The sequence below is a fragment of the Cyprinodon tularosa genome, unplaced genomic scaffold (genome assembly GCF_016077235.1).
Source record: "Cyprinodon tularosa strain WSP-4 unplaced genomic scaffold, ASM1607723v1 ctg45, whole genome shotgun sequence".
NCBI lineage: Eukaryota > Metazoa > Chordata > Actinopteri > Cyprinodontiformes > Cyprinodontidae > Cyprinodon > Cyprinodon tularosa.
The window spans coordinates 2539828-2558604 of record NW_024039174.1 but is presented as its reverse complement, the minus strand read 5'-3'; the positions used below and the strand labels follow the sequence as shown (position 1 = coordinate 2558604).

The following is an 18777-nucleotide window of genomic DNA, read 5'->3' as shown; positions in this document are numbered from 1 at the left end:
TACATTTAATAGAAAAAAAGATAAGCCAACCTTGTTCATAAGAAAGCTGAAAATCAAAGCAAAGTATCTGACAACAACCTGAGTTCTTTTTAATAAAAAACCTCCAAGTGTATTTGTGTTGCTTAGGTAATGTTGAAAGCCAGCAGGAGAAACCTGAAGAGGATACGACCCAAAATGTGTGACCTTTAGCAGTAAATATGCTGGTGTTAGAGCTACACTGTGTGTGTTTGCTTCGGCAAACAGTGTGTAAATGTCACAACTTTTTGTTCTTTTATCCTCAGCAATGAAATTGACAGCAAGTCCCCCATAAACCTTGGGAAAACTGCCCCATAACAAAACACTAAAGAGCAAGCATGACAAACCGGAGTCACTTCAGAGACCAATGATTCACCTCCAAGCAATATTTCCTACAACAAATACCAGCTTTTTACAGTACACTAACCTCCTGTGCTCTAGCTTCACAAGAAAGGACAGAAAAGTAATATCACTTAGTTTCTAATAATTGCAGAATGGGTGCAATGTCCTATAATTCCAATGTAATTGCAATTTCCAAGAGAAAAATAAGCAATGCAGCCATCTATTTTTTTTTTATGTCATTACACTGCCACAAGTACAGAGCAACAAAATGTATTATCTGCATTTAACCCATCCCCTTGGGGAGCAGTGGGCTGCCATTGTGTGGAGCCAGGGGAGCTAGTGGGGTTAATTGTCTTTTAAACAGAGACCCAGAGTGGCAGTCTGTGGGAGTGTGGCTCTTTTAAAGTAACAAGCCTATATTTCTACACCTGTCTATCTTTAGAATGTTCATTTATTTGCCCTGTGCCTGAAACAGTTAAGAGTTGGATGTTGTATCAAGATGGACTGACAAAGGCTATTAACCAAACCCTCACAAAACAGATCAAATAAAAATTCCCACTCATTCCTGAGTTCCCTTGTTGGGTCTTGGACAAACTGTCCAGTGTGTACCAATATACTAAAATAGACACCTGCCTCTCAGTGATGCTGACATGGCATCCTTTAGACAATAGCTGGTTGGGTAGCTCTATCTATCTGATGTTATCTGGTCTAATTCAGATACCATCAGGTATCAGCATTCACAACTGAATTAACATCTTCGGAAATATAAAGACTAAAGTGGAAGTGACTGAAGTGAATCAATAGAGGAGGTGGACATATTCTTTAACCAAATTCCACTTCAGTCTCAGCCAACTAGCTGGTTGTCTATCTATCCTATGTCTTAACAAAGAACAGTAAAAGGAGCAGAATTTAGGAAATGTACATCCTTGGGATCCTAAAGAGAAAATTAACTGACCCTTAGGAGCTAAAATAGGCACATTATATAATAAAGTAGAAGCTCAAGTTCGTTCAAAGTTTACAAATTTACCAAATAAATGGGAGAAAATGTATAATAACAGAGCAGTATGCCCTTTGTAAATGAACTCATAAAATTAAACATTGGATTTATACAGCTGCTACTTACCCTTTTTTAAAGACTTGATGATGCAGTGGCCTGATATAGAATGAGTTTGATACCCTTCCTGTAAGTGCTTCCTAAATTGTCATTATATGCCTATCTTTTAACATCTTTTTAATACTTACTCAGGTGTGTGTGAATCAGAGTAAAATGTGTATCACTGTGTGAAGAGCCTTACATCACTCCTCTAACATACAGCAACTCAGCCACGAAGTGGTAGGCCACGTAAACTGACGGAGCGGGGTCAGCGGATGCTGAAGCGCATAGTGCGAAGAGGTCGCCAACTTTCTGCAGAGTCAATCACTACAGACCTCCAAACTTCATGTGGCCTTCAGATTAGCTCAAGAACAGTGCGCAGAGAGCTTCATGGAATGGGTTTCCATGGTCGAGCAGCTGCATCCAAGCCATACATCACCAAGTGCAATGCAAAGCGTCGGATGCGGTGGTGTAAAGCACGCCGCCACTGGACTCTAGAGCAGTGGAGACGCGTTCTCTGGAGTGACGAATCGCGCTTCTCCATCTGGCAATCTGATGGACGGGTCTGGGTTTGGCGGTTGCCAGGAGAACGGTACTTGTCTGACTGCATTGTGCCAAGTGTAAAGTTTGGTGGAGGGGGGATTATGGTGTGGGGTTGTTTTTCAGGAGCTGGGCTTGGCCCCTTACTTCCAGTGAAAGGAACTCTGAATGCTTCAGCATACCAAGACATTTTGGACAATTCCATGCTCCCAACTTTGTGGGAACAGTTTGGAGCTGGCCCCTTCCTCTTCCAACATGACTGTGCACCAGTGCACAAAGCAAGGTCCATAAAGACATGGATGACAGAGTCTGGTGTGGATGAACTTGACTGGCCTGCACAGAGTCCTGACCTCAACCCGATAGAACACCTTTGGGATGAATTAGAGCGGAGACTGAGAGCCAGGCCTTCTCGTCCAACATCAGTGTGCGACCTCACAAATGCGCTTCTGGAAGAATGGTCAAAAATTCCCATAAACACACTCCTAAACCTTGTGGACAGCCTTCCCAGAAGAGTTGAAGCTGTTCTAGCTGCAAAGGGTGGACCGACGTCATATTGAACCCTATGGATTAGGAACGGGATGTCACTTAAGCTCATATGTGAGTCAAGGCAGGTGAGCAAATACTTTTGGCAATATAGTGTATCTTTACATGATTGTTAACTGTGGCTAAGGTGTTTAAGGTGCTTATTGCAGAGGTAGAAGAGGTTGAGTGTATCGCCCTGTAGTAGTTCAATGTTATCATAGAGGTCGTTCTCGGATTGCTTGGAGCTGCATATTGAAGTTGATCACTGCTTGACATGCAGGAGACAATGCTGCTTTGCATCAGCAAATACAGCAAGACTCATCATCCTGCAGAGGTAGAAACAAACTGAGCTTATCTCTACCATTCCTTTTGCTAAAACAGGCGACCAAACGGGGCTTCAGGCAGTCAGCAGGGAAGGCCAGAACAGTCCAGACAGCCCATTGTGGACCTCTAATTACCTCCTGAGCAGGAAGATGGAGCAAACCACTGCTCTCTGTTACCAAACCTTTTATCTTGGCCACTCAGATAAATTCAACCTAATTACACTTTATGCAGGAACAATGAGTAACTGTTGCTGCTTTGTACAGGTACTATCTAACTCAGCTGCATCTCATATCTCAGGAGAGAGCAGAAATGAACAGGTTGAGAATGTCATGAGAAAGCCTCAGGAGACTGCTAAGTACAATGACTCAGAGTAGCTGTGTGGTGCGTATTGTATAAGAGAATGAGTATGGAGTATGAAGTTCATCAAGTCAAAGTGGGCTGGAGTATGACCTTTTAAGGGCTTGAGTAATGCACTGAATTTGGGAGCTACAGATGGTCCGACACTAATATCAAAGCCTGAAATTGCAGCTTTTCTTGACTTTGGATAGGTCCAAAAGAAAACAATTAAAAATGCATACATATTTAATATAATTAAATATACATTATGAACTTGAAATGTCATTTTTGTAGGGTGTAAATATTATTTACATTAAATGAAAATTTATTTTAGTCACTCATCAAAAGAGAAAAGACAAGAGAAGATGCTATTCATTTTAGGCTGACTACTTCATTGTGACTTTGTATAAACTTGAACTAATCATGGTAGAATGCATTTCTCTCTTTCATTAAATTAACAGGCTGCACCCATATTATCAATCAGCAGACATCTAAGAGCTTACTGGCTAAACCGAACATATCAGCTTGTGAGTCAGGTTATTCCCATCTTAGCCATCCTTGATAAGTAAACAACTGGTTAAAAACTTATAAATAGGATGGTTAACTGGTCTGTGAAAGCACTAGATTACAGTAGCCATTCAAAATCTTCTCACATCCCTTGATGGGCCCTTTGCTGGTCTTTGGCTAGTCCTCAAAAATTCCTTTTTAAACATCAATCTTTGTATTAAAATATTCTTTCTGTCATGATTTGTGGACAAGATCTAAACAGAAGCATCATGTTTCTGTAATATAAGCCCCATTTACACTACCCTTGAAAAACCGATCCAGGCCCAGACCGGTCCGAGCTTGGATCGGTAACCAGGCCAAGCTCAGTTTTGACGACCGTTCACACGTCACACTTATCTCGGTTATCTCGACTCCTCGCCTCCTAGTGACGATGTGCGGTATTACTGCTAGGATTGAAGGAGGGACTCAAGCAGCTGGTGGCGGTAATGCACCAAACGCTGTTTGTCAACCGCCGTAAAACCCAAGAAGAAGAAGACGAAGGAGGAGGGAATCAAGCAAATCAAAATGGCGGCGCCCGTCACATTCAGAAAGTTATGCTTGATTATTATTGCTGTACTTCCGTGTTTGAGGTGGGTCAGGCGAAGACGGCAACCTTGCGCGGATGTACTTGAATGGAGTGTGAATCGGCATGTTCAGCCAGTCGGCGATGACGCGTTCTGCTCATGCGCTCTTGTTATCAGAGAACCGAGCCAGGAAAAAACCGAGCCGAACCCACCTCAGGAACTGGTCTGCAGTTAGCGCGGTCCGGTTATGTCTATCTCGGTTCAGTTCAGGTTGTTTCCGTTCACACACGACAAGTTATCTCAGTTACTGAGCTCGGACCGGTCTCGGCTCAGTTTTTTAAGGGTAGTGTAAACGGGGTATAAGTGAAAGGGTTGAGTCAGAGTAAAAAGAATTGCACACCCAGGCGAAGGAGGGGGTCACTTAAGTGGCTTGAAGTAGGAGGGGATTGTGCTGGGAGTTGCATGGAAGTGGGCTGCCATTCGGCTGGTGTTTGACTGGAAAAGACCATTTTGAATGGCTGCTACTGTATAGTAAGACAATTTGTGGATAAGCTGTCAAAGTGGGAATGATACTCAAAGTTAGCTATCTTTCAGTGAAAGTTAGGCAATTACACTAAACATATTCTACTTTTAACTATGTAGGTGCGAGAGAGGAAAACCACAGGCAGATAACAGGAAGGCCAAGCATGGTACAGTAAAGATACTTGGTTTTTATCATTTAGACCTTTTAATTTCATCTGCCATGGAACTCACATACTTTGTGAAAGTTAAAAGGAACATAATTGAAAAGGTGACGTCTGTATTAACAGTTGTAATTGCTGGAATAAACCCTAAAACTGGCTTAACCATCAAGGTTGCAATCCATTTAGTGTTTGTTTGAAATAGTAGTAGGAAACAAGATATTTTATTCATTACATTAACAGAGTGAATCACTCTATTTACTCTAGCAAGTGCAAAGCCATTAATTTTCCAAAAATGCTGAGATTTAAATCTCTGCCGATTAAGTCAACATGGCTTTTTTTCTGTTTCTTGGATAAAATAAGTTTCCGTACAAATCCTTTATTAGCTTGAGTCAACAAGCAGATATATTTTCACTAAGGTATGGTAGAGGCAGAAAAGAAACACATTAAGCTCCACTTTAGGAAGCAGGTAATAAAATAATGCTGCATTCCAGCACTGCAGCAGCAGATTAGAATGGAGGCAGGACAGTGAAGGTGAAGGGAGATATCCATCTCGCAGGCTTCTGATGCACGGGCACTGAGGTGAGGAGGAGTGGAGCTTCATTTTCCTCCCCATACCCAGGAGGAGGGAGAGAAACACGAGACCCTTTGAAGCAAGTGATTAAAGCACAGCAGGATAAGGCACAGCTTGCCATTTCTGTTATGCCGACCACATGCCCCAAACAAATGGCTAGGGGAAGAGGCGGAGGAGGTAGAGATCGAGAGAGAGAGAGAGAGGGAAGCAGAAGTCTCCTGTGACCCACTAAATTGGTCAAGCCGACTACCTAGTCTGCCAGTGTGAGAGGCAGCCATTTTGACTTGAAGCCAGGAGTTAAATAAGGGGCGAGGAAGAAGCCATGTTTGCACTCAGTGTGAGATCCGTCAGGATTTCCGGAACCCTTCAGGAAACTGCCCAGATATTTTGGCACAAAATTTCCTTCTTACGAACATATATACATAATTTCAAAACTCACTTTAAGGGAAGGGCTTTTCTCAACTCAACCCATAAATGAAAAGGAAAAATACTAAACACATAAATAACGGTAATAAGTCAAACACTATTGATGTCTTGAGAGAGGGAATGAAGATCCTGAAGAAGTATAAAAACCTCAGAGATGAGCTGAAAAACAGACTTGATTGGAGATACAGCTGTCGAACTGTCTATGAGAAGGGGATGAGCAGATTAGACTTTCTGAGGAAGCTTATGCCCCGTCCACACGAAGCCGAACCCTGGCCTAAACGCACACATTTTTCACCAAACCAGCCTCTCATCCATACGAAGCCGGCGTTTCGGGGGTCTGTAAACAATCTTTTTTTTATTCAGGCTTCAGAGTGGGAAGATTTTGAAACGCCGTTTTCATGTTTCCATCTTTAAGCTCTAACCGCATTTTTTTTCGCCTCTAAACACGCATGTGCGACACAGTATCACAACAACAATGGAGCCGTACTTTGTTGAATGGTTGCTGCTAATGCTACTCACCCTGCTGTGGGGCTTACAACAGAATCTTCTTCTTCTGGAATATCTCCAGGAAGAACAGAGCAATATCGACGACATAGTTCAGCACCTGAATTTGACTGAACCACGAAAATGGACCCGCAGGGCAACCATGTATAAATATTAGTGCGCATGCCCAACATTTCGTCGCCTATTTTTGCTTTGGCACGACAGCGCCACTTACAGGCCTTGCATACATTTTGCAGCGTTTTCATGCATTCGTGTGGACGATCACATTTATTTACGTCTCTGTCTTTACGACAAACGTTCTGGAAAATATTAGCGTTTCGTGTTCGTTTTGACTTCGTGTGGACGGGGCCTTAGATCCCTCAGTGTTTTTCAGCAGGATACTGCATATCTTCCATAGGTCTAAAGATAGACCACAACAGGAGATGCCTCCTACATTCAGACAGACTGTAGGCTTACTTTGATACTGAACTGAATAACAAACACACAAAAAAAAGCAATTGACATGAAAGGAAGTGCCTTGCAAGATCATTCACATCCTTGAACTTCTCCATATTTGGTGTTAGTTGACAACAAAATTAATTGTGTATAATTGGGATTTCATGTGATAGACTCTCCCTAAATCACATTGTGTGAAACCAGCAGAACCCTAATTTAGGTAAACAGAGTCTACCTTTAAATAGGTGATTTAATATTAGCATAAGTCCAGCTGTAAAGACCACGAAGGGTTAGAGTTGAAGAGAAGATAGTTTATGCTGAAAACAGGAAGAAAACCTATTAGAGGCTGCAGAGGACTTTAGCTTGGGGTTGAAAAAAGGTGTTCATTAGAATGCTTTAGAGCAAACAATTTCCATGCATTCCAATGTGAATGGTACCATCAAAGTAAAAACTTTAATCCAACTGAAAAATTGTAACAATACCTTAAAGGAATGTGGTTCACAAACAAGAAAAATAACAATAGTTCCAGTGTCTAAATGTGCAAGGTTTAGGAATGTACACTTAAGGACAGGCATCTGTATGTGCAAGAACAACAAGGATTCTTAAAAGTTTTAACCCAAGGAATGTATTAGCCTGACGTAGTCCGACTCAATTCTAGTCAGAATATGAGTCTAATACTGCTCCATAGAGCTGTGATTATGGGGCGTGTTTCGAACGAACCAGGAAAAAAAATGCCTCTGCACTCAATTGGATAGATCTACAACCAATAAGAGCAACGGAGTGCGTGACGTATGTTAAGCGAGGCATAGTTGTTGTCCACAAAAATCAAAGCGTGCAGTTTCACGCCTAGAATAAGAAGATGAGACTTGATCGCGTTTCTCTGTTCCTCTTTTAAAATTAATTTGCTGTCGATATCTGCTAGAACAGACCTAATAGCAGAATCTACTCACCTAAACTCTCCAGCGGCAGCCATTATTGTTGTCACCCAAGCGCGCTTTGGTCACGTGGTTGATTACGTTACTCTTGATCATCTGTCCATCATTGTATAAAGCCCGCCCTGACAATTTGATTGGATCGTCTGACAGTGGTCGATAATACTCGCGCTACTATGGAGCAGAGCCAGACCGAACTTCCCCGAACTCAAACCTTGTGGGCGGGACTAAGTTCGGACCAGCACCCAGGCTAGGAATGTATGCCACTCTTTTAAAACTTTTACTTGAAGTAATTTTTAAAGGCATCCCTTTCCTTTCACCTCACACTTAAGCACAAGTTTCTGCTGGCGTATCGCGTAGAATCCTTATAAAATCAATAGAAACTGGTGGTTGAAGAATTGATCGTATAGAGAAAATACTGATGTGCGGACATTTTGAAAAAGTCTTGCAAAAACTCGCAATTGGCTCTTTTACTCAGTCATCTGCATTCAAGAAACTGAGCCTGACATAAGCTATAAATAAGTACGACTGTCAATAGACCAACCCAAAAAAAAAAACTCCCTGTTGAGAAGCCACTTATTAAAGAGACAGTGCAGCCTTTCTCTGCATGAACTGAAGATTTGTTTTATAATGGGATGAGTACTTCAGCTTTGTTCACAGAACACATTCTGACATGCTCTCATCTGCTAGTGTTCGAAATAAAAGGGAAGAAGAACACTATGAGAGAGGACAACTCTACTGCAGTGAAAGAAATCTTCCGACTCATTAGTGGTACAGAGACTCTAAGTCAGCTTCCATACCTAATACCAGTAGTTTTATATAAAAAACAAAACACTAATAATGCCATAAACACCAGAATCTATGGAAACTTTAAACATAGAACTGAGCTATTTCTTTTAAAGTATTTTTTTTTTATTCCAACTCATCTACAGGTAGCTCCCTATGTAGTGAAAAACAGACAACTTTTTTCTCACCCTTAGTTTTAGTGGGTTAAATAAAACAACAGTTTTAAAATGCTAGTAAATACAACATTTTAAACCCCAATTCCTTCCTTTTAGAGACTCAAAATTAAATGTAGGAGTTACATAGCTATAAATAAATTGCTCAGTTCAAATACTTAGTCAAGGATCCTATACTGGCAGCATGAATTTTGAAAATTCCTGCCTTTTTGAATCATCTGCCACACTTTTAATGCAGATGTTTTAGATTACTGTTTGTTTGTAGGCCTCTTTATCAAAAGTTCTGTGTTTAACAAATAATGTATAATCTCAACTGGGTTAAGAGCAATTGAATGACTTAAGGAATAGCCCACATTGCTTTAATAGACTCTTCACTTTGGTTGTGTGTTAATATGTATTATGAAATACAATCAATTATGTTCCACCTTATTACTTTTTACATACCAAACTCATAAAATACTAGTCAAATGACATACATATTGCAAATGCATAGACAATACCAATTCTTTAAACAGCTACTTTTTTTAAACTCCATGTTTTGTTTTGTTTTTTTAGACAGTAGTTTACATATCTATAAAACATCATGTCCCGGTCCAGTTATTTATTTCTTAGTTCATTCATGCCTTTGTTCACATTTGGGATTTTTCTGGGTGGTTTCTTTGTATTTTCACACTTTCTCTTCAGACAGACAAGCTGAAGCTCTAACCATCTTCTCTTTGGCTAGATAGATGTCAGATCAATTTGCTGGCCTTGGCTGTGGCCTGTTGTACACTGACACTTTGCTGTTGTACACACACTTTTAGCAGCCGAGTGCCGGGGCTTCTCCTCTGAGTCAGTAGGTTCCAGAAAAGAACGAGTAAAGAAAATTGATTGAATTAAAATGTAGTGGAACTAAAATCATTACAGAAAAGAGTGTTTACAAGTTGGGATAAGTTAAACCAAAAACTCACTACTACTTCCCTAAATTATTCAACAAAAACTGGCTTAAAATGTTTTAATGCAGGCATGATTAAAGAAAATATCAGTAAGTAAGGAAACATATTTTAATATAAATGAATTAATAAATAATGCATATTACAAACATATCTAAATATTGTATTTAAGCTGGCGTACTGCAGACTGAGCTTATTTCAAGTCGGAATAGATACATAACTGTGTGTTTGACAGATTTTATGTGTATTTCAAATGAAGATTTTGTTAAATGCATCCCGTTCCCTGTTTGTGTGTGTGTGTGTGTTGAGACTAAAAGGGTGTTTTAGAGCTTAGCTGTGACAGTCCCATCTCTGTTCTGCTGACAGATCAATAATACAGTCACAAATGACTGTGAACACTGGGAGACGGTTAGCACAGGAAACGCACGCAAACACAAATCCACAGTCGACTGTGTCAGATGGAGCCTGTATGTGACTGTGGAGGATATTAGTCTTATTAAGAGTGGTTAGGATCCAAGTGACTCATTCTAAATTAATGCATGTTTGTGAGTGTTAGTAAAGCAGCAGGTTTAGAGAGGCTTATAGAACAACTCCCCTAACAACACGCCCAACCCTGACTCTGTTTCTCTGCCTCCTTTCTTACTTTGACTCCTTTTTGTATTCTTACCTTTATCAGGGACCTTTTCATTTCATGTATCTTTTTATTTAACGGGGCTAAGAAACAATGTACAGTACAGAAGGGTTTTGACTCTCGTTTAAAAGCAAAGGTTTATGCTTCTTTACTTTATGTTTTATATTGCATACACTACCAAGCTGTATAACAATTGTTAGAAGACCAGACTAATTTATCTGAACCAAAATCTCCTGGCCTGGCTGGTTCTAACAAATGTTTAATATCAAACTAGATGGCCCATTTTGTAAACAGAACTCCTAAGGTGTGAAATTCTATAGCAATGCTAAAGATGGCATCATTTTGGGATTGCCTTTGAGTCCATGAATCAATGCAATCAGTTTGACTTTATGATGTGGTTGAATTGTCTCTGTAAAATGCTTTGAGATGACATGTGTTGTGAACTGGCGCTATATAAATAAACTGAATTGAACTAAATTAAATCATTAAAATTCTAGTTTTAACCAGAACTAGTATTGGCAAGAGTATTGAAATATGATATGTATCATGATGCGTTGGTCATGATACAATATTATTGCAATATCACAATCTACAGTGATATTCTACACAGCTAATATCAAAATTAAATGTGGAGATAAAAAAACAAGTGGTGTATATCTCTATCATAAAATATTGATCTATTCAGTTTTTTAATTGGGTAGCCATATTGTTTTGAGTTTGAGTCAGTCCAGATCTGCCACTGTGACTGCCTTTACTACAGAAATGGTGCCGTACTGAACAGCAAAAGGGCTCCATGACACCATCTACCAGAGTAGAGCACCCCCATTGTTTTAGGAAATAATGTTTTTTTTTTAAAAATCAATATTAAGAGATAAAAGATTTACATCATAAACAGCCAAATCGATTTTTTTTCCTAAACCCCTAACCAGAACTGCGTTTGGTTTGACCAGGAGTCTTTGGGTTGTACCAACCCAGAAGTCAGAGTAACAAAAATAATTCTAAAACCAAAAAGATTAATTATGATCTTTATCAAAAATTATTTTTTTGTTGTTCTTAAAAACTCCTGAATAGGCATATGACTGTTTCCTTTGCGGACCTCTGTAGCTCAGTTCGGCCTATTACAGTGATTGTCAACCTAGGGGGGCCTTAGCTCCATAGGGGGCAGCAGAGAGCTATACGGAAGAGCAAATAGTTAATGCCTGAGAGGCCATTATTATCATCTTATATCTAACACATAAAAAAAGCACATTAAATCATGATCAAAAGTCTACATGAAACTTAAGTTGAATCCTACCAATTATATGCACCATAATTTTAACAGAGAGACCTCAAGGTTTTACTTTAGCCCCTCTCTGAAGCAAGCAAGTGATATTTCTGAGCAAAGATGCGGCAAGATTCACAGATCGCTGAGTTCAAACTGGCAGTCGACGGGCCTGACAGCTTCTGGGTAATAGGCCCTCGCTGGGCTCGCTAGACGGGTCACATTTTACTGCCAGACGACTCGTGGTGGGTCTTGCTGGGTGCTGTGCTTGCGGCCAGTACATGCACTCACACAAATATGCACACTTTGCACTCAGTAGCCAGACAGGCAAGAAGCTGTGTGAATGCGATTAGCATATAAACAGTTTAGATGGAGATGAGGCGTCGCATACTTAGTGAACAAGAAGGAATCTGCCAATCTGACTATCATCTATTATCTTATATATTATTGAATGCTCGGCCTAATTTTCTGCCTAATTAATTTCTATTTCTTCTGTAGTTATGTGTATTAAGTACTGTTAGTGTAACAAAACAAAGACAAAAGTTAGGTTGCTTAAAGTTAAAACTAAAAAAATGACTATGGTAGGAATCCCCACAGTGTCTGGATCTGAATGACTACCATGCAGTTTTAAGAGACTTCAATATGTGATTGAATTGAAAAATGCTAATTGGTAGAACTAAACATTAAAAAGCTAAATTAAAACTGACAGGATTTTAATGACAGGAGCAGTAATGGAATGTAAATGTCGGCCACACTTACTGACTCACTCACAATCTGGTATTAAAGGTGTTTGTAGAAAGCAGCTCATTCTAACAGCTGGTTTTTCAAGTGGAGAAATAGTCGTTCTACATTACTTTAAATCTGTACTCATGTCTGACTCCACTACTTAAGGTCTAGTGCAGCTAAAGGCCTTCAGAAGTCACTTCATTGGAAAATTGAGTCTACCTGTCCACACCATAGCTGTTACTGTAAGTGAAAAGGGCTGTTAAATAACATTAGAGACAAACAAAAGCATGCTTAAATGTACCAGTCAAAGCCTCAAACTAAATCCAAATGAGAATCTACTACAAGAAACTTCAAAGTTGACATTTCCAGCTGCTCTCCATCCAGTATGACCAAGCTTAAGGTGTTTCCCCGAAACCTGTCAACAATATCCACCTCTAGATTTGCAAAGCTGGAACCAACATCCTAAAAGCTACTTGAACCTGTAAGAGAAATTTAATGTTCAACACTGCAAGGAATTTGGTTCCCAAAACAGCTTTTATATGTGACTTTTTCTTTTAAATATGCAAATACAGGCACTAAAATGAGTAGTTGTTGTTACTAATGTGACAAATGGGTCACAATAATGGTTTTGAGAGTTCAACATGAGCAGATTATTGTCAAAATTTAAATGACAGGTATGCAAGTCTTGCTTTGTTTGAGAAGACTGAGGGAGGAGCCACAGTGTTAGTAATGTACTGAGGCAGAATATGCTTTATAGCCAGCGGCATAGGATATGGGTGTGTACAAGAAAACCAGCGTGCTGAAACACAGTAGTCTGAAAGACACTGCTTCTGTCAGCTTATTCTGCAATCTCTTTCTTTAAGCGCAAACCAATATGACCAGCTGAATGAGAACAAAAAAAGTGGGTCTATTCAGAAAGTAATCACTGGAGGAACATTTAAATAGGAGGAATGGAAACACTGATCGCATCGCATCGTTTTCATTACTTTTTATCACAGCAGATAGCCAAAGTGCTTGGAAATGCCACACAGCCATTGTATTCTCCTCGGTCATATCAGGATTCGTCATATCATATTTACAGTGACTCGGTCTATGCACTTATTCTTTGTCTGGCTTTGGAAATCAGGGCTGCTTCTCCAGAAAAGGAGTGTGACAAATTTATCTAACAAACACTAAAACGCCTCACTAGCCAGAGGAGTTCAACAAACGTTGATGTCATTACAGATTAACTGGATTTAGACACCATCATCTCTCCAATTCAACATATAATGTGGTGTTTAATTAGTTTTGGGGAAAGAGTGTGGATTCATTTGGTCATGTTTGGCAATTTAGAGCCTCTGAAATGATAATGATAAGCTTTTGAGTAGTATCTTAGCTGTACCAGTTTAAGAAATGACAAACTGTACTGTAAGTAACAAACAATGGATTTTAGGGATTCTTTGGGTTTGATCAAAACAAAATTCTGATTAAGAAATATGACTAGTTAAAAAAAAAAATACTTTTCAAATCATATTGAGTCATGCAAAGACTGGAATAATTGTCTATTTACTTTACAAAGTAGCTTAAATTGAATAGATGAAGGACATCTGGGAACAGCAGGTCGGGTTAAACAAATGAACGTAATAAAAACCATTCCACTTTAGATCAGGCTGTGGGTTTAGCTTAGACTTAGACTCAACTTTATTTATCCCTTGGGATTACTCCTTCAGGGAACAGTTTCTGATTGAATGTGAATCTTTATCCCAATTGAAATTCTTTAGAATTTTCTGGTATATTTTTTTTTCACACTTCTTTGCGTCTCTTTAACTCTAAACAGCTTCATGTCAACTCTGAGTAGCTGATCGGTTCCTCTAAAGCAGCATCTCCTTTAGCATGATGTTGCCACAATTGTTGTGTGTTCTTAGGATGTGGAGTCAAAATACAAAACGATTTAAATGTACACCTTGATGTTCATATTAGGTCTCACCTGACCAGAGATCATACTTCCCCATATTACAGTAACTTGCTTGTAGCACACTGCAGGATTGTTTTTGGCCTCCATTTAACATTTTCTCGCTTTATTTTTTCCAGTTATATGGGGACTAATCATCTAATCATTTAATCATTGCCCTGTTGAGATTTTTCCCCACCTAAGTCATGATCATAGCAGCTTCTGGAGACCTACCATGTGATTATTGCTTGTTTACAGTATCTTATTTTAGCTATTTTGTTTTGTGGATAAAATCCAATGACTTTTATAGTCATACCCTTTAAAAAAAATAAAAAGAAAGAAACTCCAAAGGGGCAAAGTACTTTTACAGGCAAGTGTAGTTCCACTTAGTAATTACGTCTAAGTTAATGGTTTAAAAAAGAAATTTAAATAAACGAGAAAACTACAATCCACGAGACAGTCTACAACTCACTGAACAATACCCTCATCTAATCAAGTTAGTGAGACAGAAGCATTTTACTCCGTCAGTGTGATGAAGAAGAAAATGTTTCTTTCGGACTCCAAAGTGCTTCCATCCCATGTAGCTGCAGTTTTAAATCTAAGCTGTGAATGCCGCCTTATTAAAGCACTGAAGAGCTAAAAACAGGCGCTGCTTAATTAGACCACTGAATTAATAGGATTTTAGACCATCTTTCTGCTCTTTGTTAGGCTGCTCAAATTGAAATTACTAATTCTTTAGAAGCAGGTGAGTAATTAGCTTCAGACAGAAAGAATCCTCACAAACTTAACAGAATGAAGGAAGAGAGAAGATGATGGATTGTGTTCATCTCTTTGTCTGTGAGTCTATGTATGGCAGTAGGGGTTAGACAAAAGTAGAGAAAGGACCTTTAATCGCTTCACACTGTCCTGTGAGGAAGGCTAAGTGTGATAGCACCACCATGTTGGGAGGGCCAGAAGATTTTGGGAACATGTAGTTTGGGTGCTGCTCAGCGCAAGGATGGGGCATGCTTCTGGGCTCAATTTTCTCACAATTTTCTACCTCTTCTAGACTCTAAAAAATTAAAAAAAAAACTCAGTTTAAACTACTGGTGATTAGATAGTCTGCTGCAATGTTTGCAGAGAAATTAAAGATTTATATAAATGTATGAAGTTTTTTTTTTTTTTTTTACATAATGGTGAGACGTATACCTTTATTTCAAAGTCATTAATATCCCTTATGGAAATATTTTATAGTGTTAAAATCAGACCACTTTCTGCATTTAAGTGTATATTCATTACAAAATTATTGCTTTTCTTATTGTTTCCTGTACACAGAAAATCATTCTGAAATCTGATAGTGAGGCTTGCACCCTAACATAGGTTTTATTACAGTCCTAACAATTCTTCCCCCTACATTCATCTTGGGCAGGGCAATTTGTTTAGCTAAGTTAGCAACCAGTTGTTTTCTATTGTTTTCAAATTTCCACTGATTTCCAGAATGCTTCATTTAGCTGTCAAGAACAGAAATCATTTAACCCATTTAGGCCGGGAAAGCATTACCGCATTTCTACCATTCAAGCCGGGGGCGCTGTTGCGTAATTCTACCATTGACGCCGGGAGAGCATATAAGTCAAGCAAGAAGAAAGAAGTTTTTTTCAAGCAAACATGGAGGAGTTTGACAGAGAAGAGATGTCGGAAGGCAGTGATTTTGAGGAGTGTGTCGGCTTTGATGACGGTATAGATGAAAATGATGACTTTGAACGCGCTGAACCAATCGAACTACCACCGCAATGCACGGAGTGTTTTCAACCGCACACCTGGAGTGAAAGTTGATTTGCCTGCAGACACCACACCGCTGCAGGCATTTGAGCATATTTTTAATGAAGAACTTTGGATGCATCTTGTTACCGAGACGAATAGGTACAGTGACCAAACAAACCAAACTCCAACAAGAGCAAAGATGGCAAAGTGGTCACCCGTGACTGTGACGGAGATGAAGACATTTATTGGGCTGTGTATGGGCATAGGACTTCTTGTGTTGCCAGTAGGCTACGAAGAGATTATTGGCGACAGAGTAAACCTCTCTTCAGGACGCAGTTCCCCCAAAATATGTCCCGGGACAGATTTGTGGCCATCTGGAGGTAAGTTGTATGCAATTTATAACACAGACATATGCATTATTATGCATAATAATACTGTTAATAAGTAATCATCAGATAGTTATTTATGTAATGTTTGTTCTTTATTTTAAAAACGTTTTATATTGCACATTCTCAATGAAGACATGATCACATATGGAAAAAATAAAGGTTGAATTTTTTTTTTTTTTATTACTGCTTTTCACTTTTTTTTTTTGGAAGAATTTCAAAGATAAAATATATTTTGAGTTCTATCTGCTACAGAAGCTGAGATATAAATAATTTACTAGGCGTTGACACAGTTACTGAATTTACAGAAAAACTTCAGGTTTTAGGGGTATTTTTTAAAATCGGCCATAGGTTTTTAAGGTGTTTTTTCCAGGCGTTTTAGGCCTAAATGGGTTAAACAGTAAACTGATAACAGCACATTTTGTTAGAGTGAGATCAGCTGGTGCAAACAGAGTGCTCTGAGTAAAGGAATTTATTCTATTGCCAAGTGTTTACACGTAAAAATCACCAACTTCTCAAAAGACAAATAAGACATATATCTGTAATCATTCTGACATTTCAGAATTGAATCAGGTATGCAATATGTGCAAGTACAACAAAACCTCTTTTTAAGGACGTAATGAAAATGCATTTTTTACAATAAAAACCTAAAAAAGATTGACTCTGCAAGCTTCAAAAATCTTATGTATAGCCCAGGTTTGATACATTGAAGTATTTAACATTTCAATAAAACTATTATGAAATATTGTCCAAACCAGTGCTCCTTAGCTTTGCACACTACAAAGTTTTAAGTCAAATGCTAATGGCAGCATTTTCCTGTCTAATAGTTAGCCAGTCATTGCATGTTCAAGTTGCCATTTTTTATCTATTGTAGTGATTCTAAATTTTAAATCACCTCAACAATTTAAAAGGGACAGAGAGGTGGTTGTGGTGGGCCACCTTGACGTCTTCATTAGTCAACTCAAAAAAACCTCCTAAAATAAAATGCAACCCACATACAGCAGGATGTAAAAGGCATCATTTGAATTATTATGATAACAGTCACTGGACAAAAACTACTATCAAAAGAGCTAATGTGACCTAATAGCACATTTTCTTCTAGTACTTTTCACTTTAAAAACCACAAGGGCCACTTATTTCACACTTCCTGGATTTATTTTTGGTTTAATGTTCATTCAGAGAACCATATATTCTAACATTGCAAACAAATATGTCCATCCCTCGTTGCATGAACAAATTTTGCTGTTAGCTGATATACAGCTAATTTTTAAGTGAGAAAAATCCCTTTTTTTGTGTTAAACAACAAGTACTTAAATTTTTGACAGGGCTTTTTGCTCTGAAGTAGTTGCAGGGATGGCATATGTTACGACAGCTGGGAAAGGATTAACTGAGGACACAGCAAAATGTCTGAGAATGTATGATACAAATTCCATGACTTTGTCAGCCTGAAGTGCACAAGTCTGGACATATTTGGACAGGCTATTTTAAATTTACCTGTCAGACTTACTATTATATATGACAAGAACTCTAAGATTTGTATTCTGTCTTTTCTGTTTTGAAATTGGAAAATATCTGTGGATCAGGCGTTATATGCTTCAAAGAGTTTTCCACTTATAATGTGTGGAGAGAATCAAAATCCCCAAAAGGGATATATAAGAAAGTAAATATAAGCATTAAAGCATTAAAATGTAAAATATTCCAACCAAATACTGCAGCATTGCCACGTACTCATGCAGTATGCATGCACAAGAGAATAAACAGCATGCAGTGCAATGCGTAAAATGTACTGCCGGCTGAGTTCAAATGCAAAATAAGAGTTTTTGAACTGTAATTCCCACCGAACACATCAGGGAGTGTAACTTCAATGAGACCAACCGCAAAGGCAGTCGCCTGCAAGAGCACAGCTGACAAACACGGGTAAACATGGAGAAGAAGACTAGGCAGGTGTCAGAAACGAACGCTGCACACACACCTGATGCTAGTCATGCTTCCTGTCTCAGAGCCGAGTTTGCATCTCTCCAGCTGACTGGCAACAATCTGTCGTTCGGCTTCCAGCTCCCTGGTCAGACGTTCAAACTGCAGCTCCTGGAGAGAGGGAAAGAGAGCGTGTCAAAACAGTCGGCCTATTCATTTACTGCCACATTTACGGCTATCCTAAACCTAATCAGTTTGAACCCGTTGTCTGTGACGGGTTTTTAATTGTTGTGAAAGTGATGGTGGCAGTCCGTGGCAGTAAGAGGAGCCAAGCAGTGGTAGGATGTGTATTACACTGCCAAAATACAAATCATTCTGTTTAGGTTAACTTTGTAGGAAGGAACCCCACGTTTTTTTTTTTTTTTTTCACTTAATTAAAAGTGTGACGAATAACCACTAATTATCTCATGCATACAAACAAACCAACATCCAATTACAGTGTTTG

The 18777-nt window shown here is 39.0% G+C and overlaps 1 protein-coding gene across 15 annotated transcripts in view; it reads right to left on the bottom strand.

The window, feature by feature from the left end:
• The window catches only part of ctnnd2b (catenin (cadherin-associated protein), delta 2b), a 209394-nt gene that overhangs the window by 108038 nt on the left and 82579 nt on the right, over positions 1 to 18777 (bottom strand). For all 15 annotated transcript variants that reach the window (XM_038300408.1, XM_038300411.1, XM_038300407.1 and 12 more), the window contains one exon: positions 18331 to 18443. In XM_038300408.1, coding sequence (XP_038156336.1) covers positions 18331 to 18443 — 113 coding nt within the window. The remainder of the gene's footprint in view (positions 1 to 18330; positions 18444 to 18777) is intronic.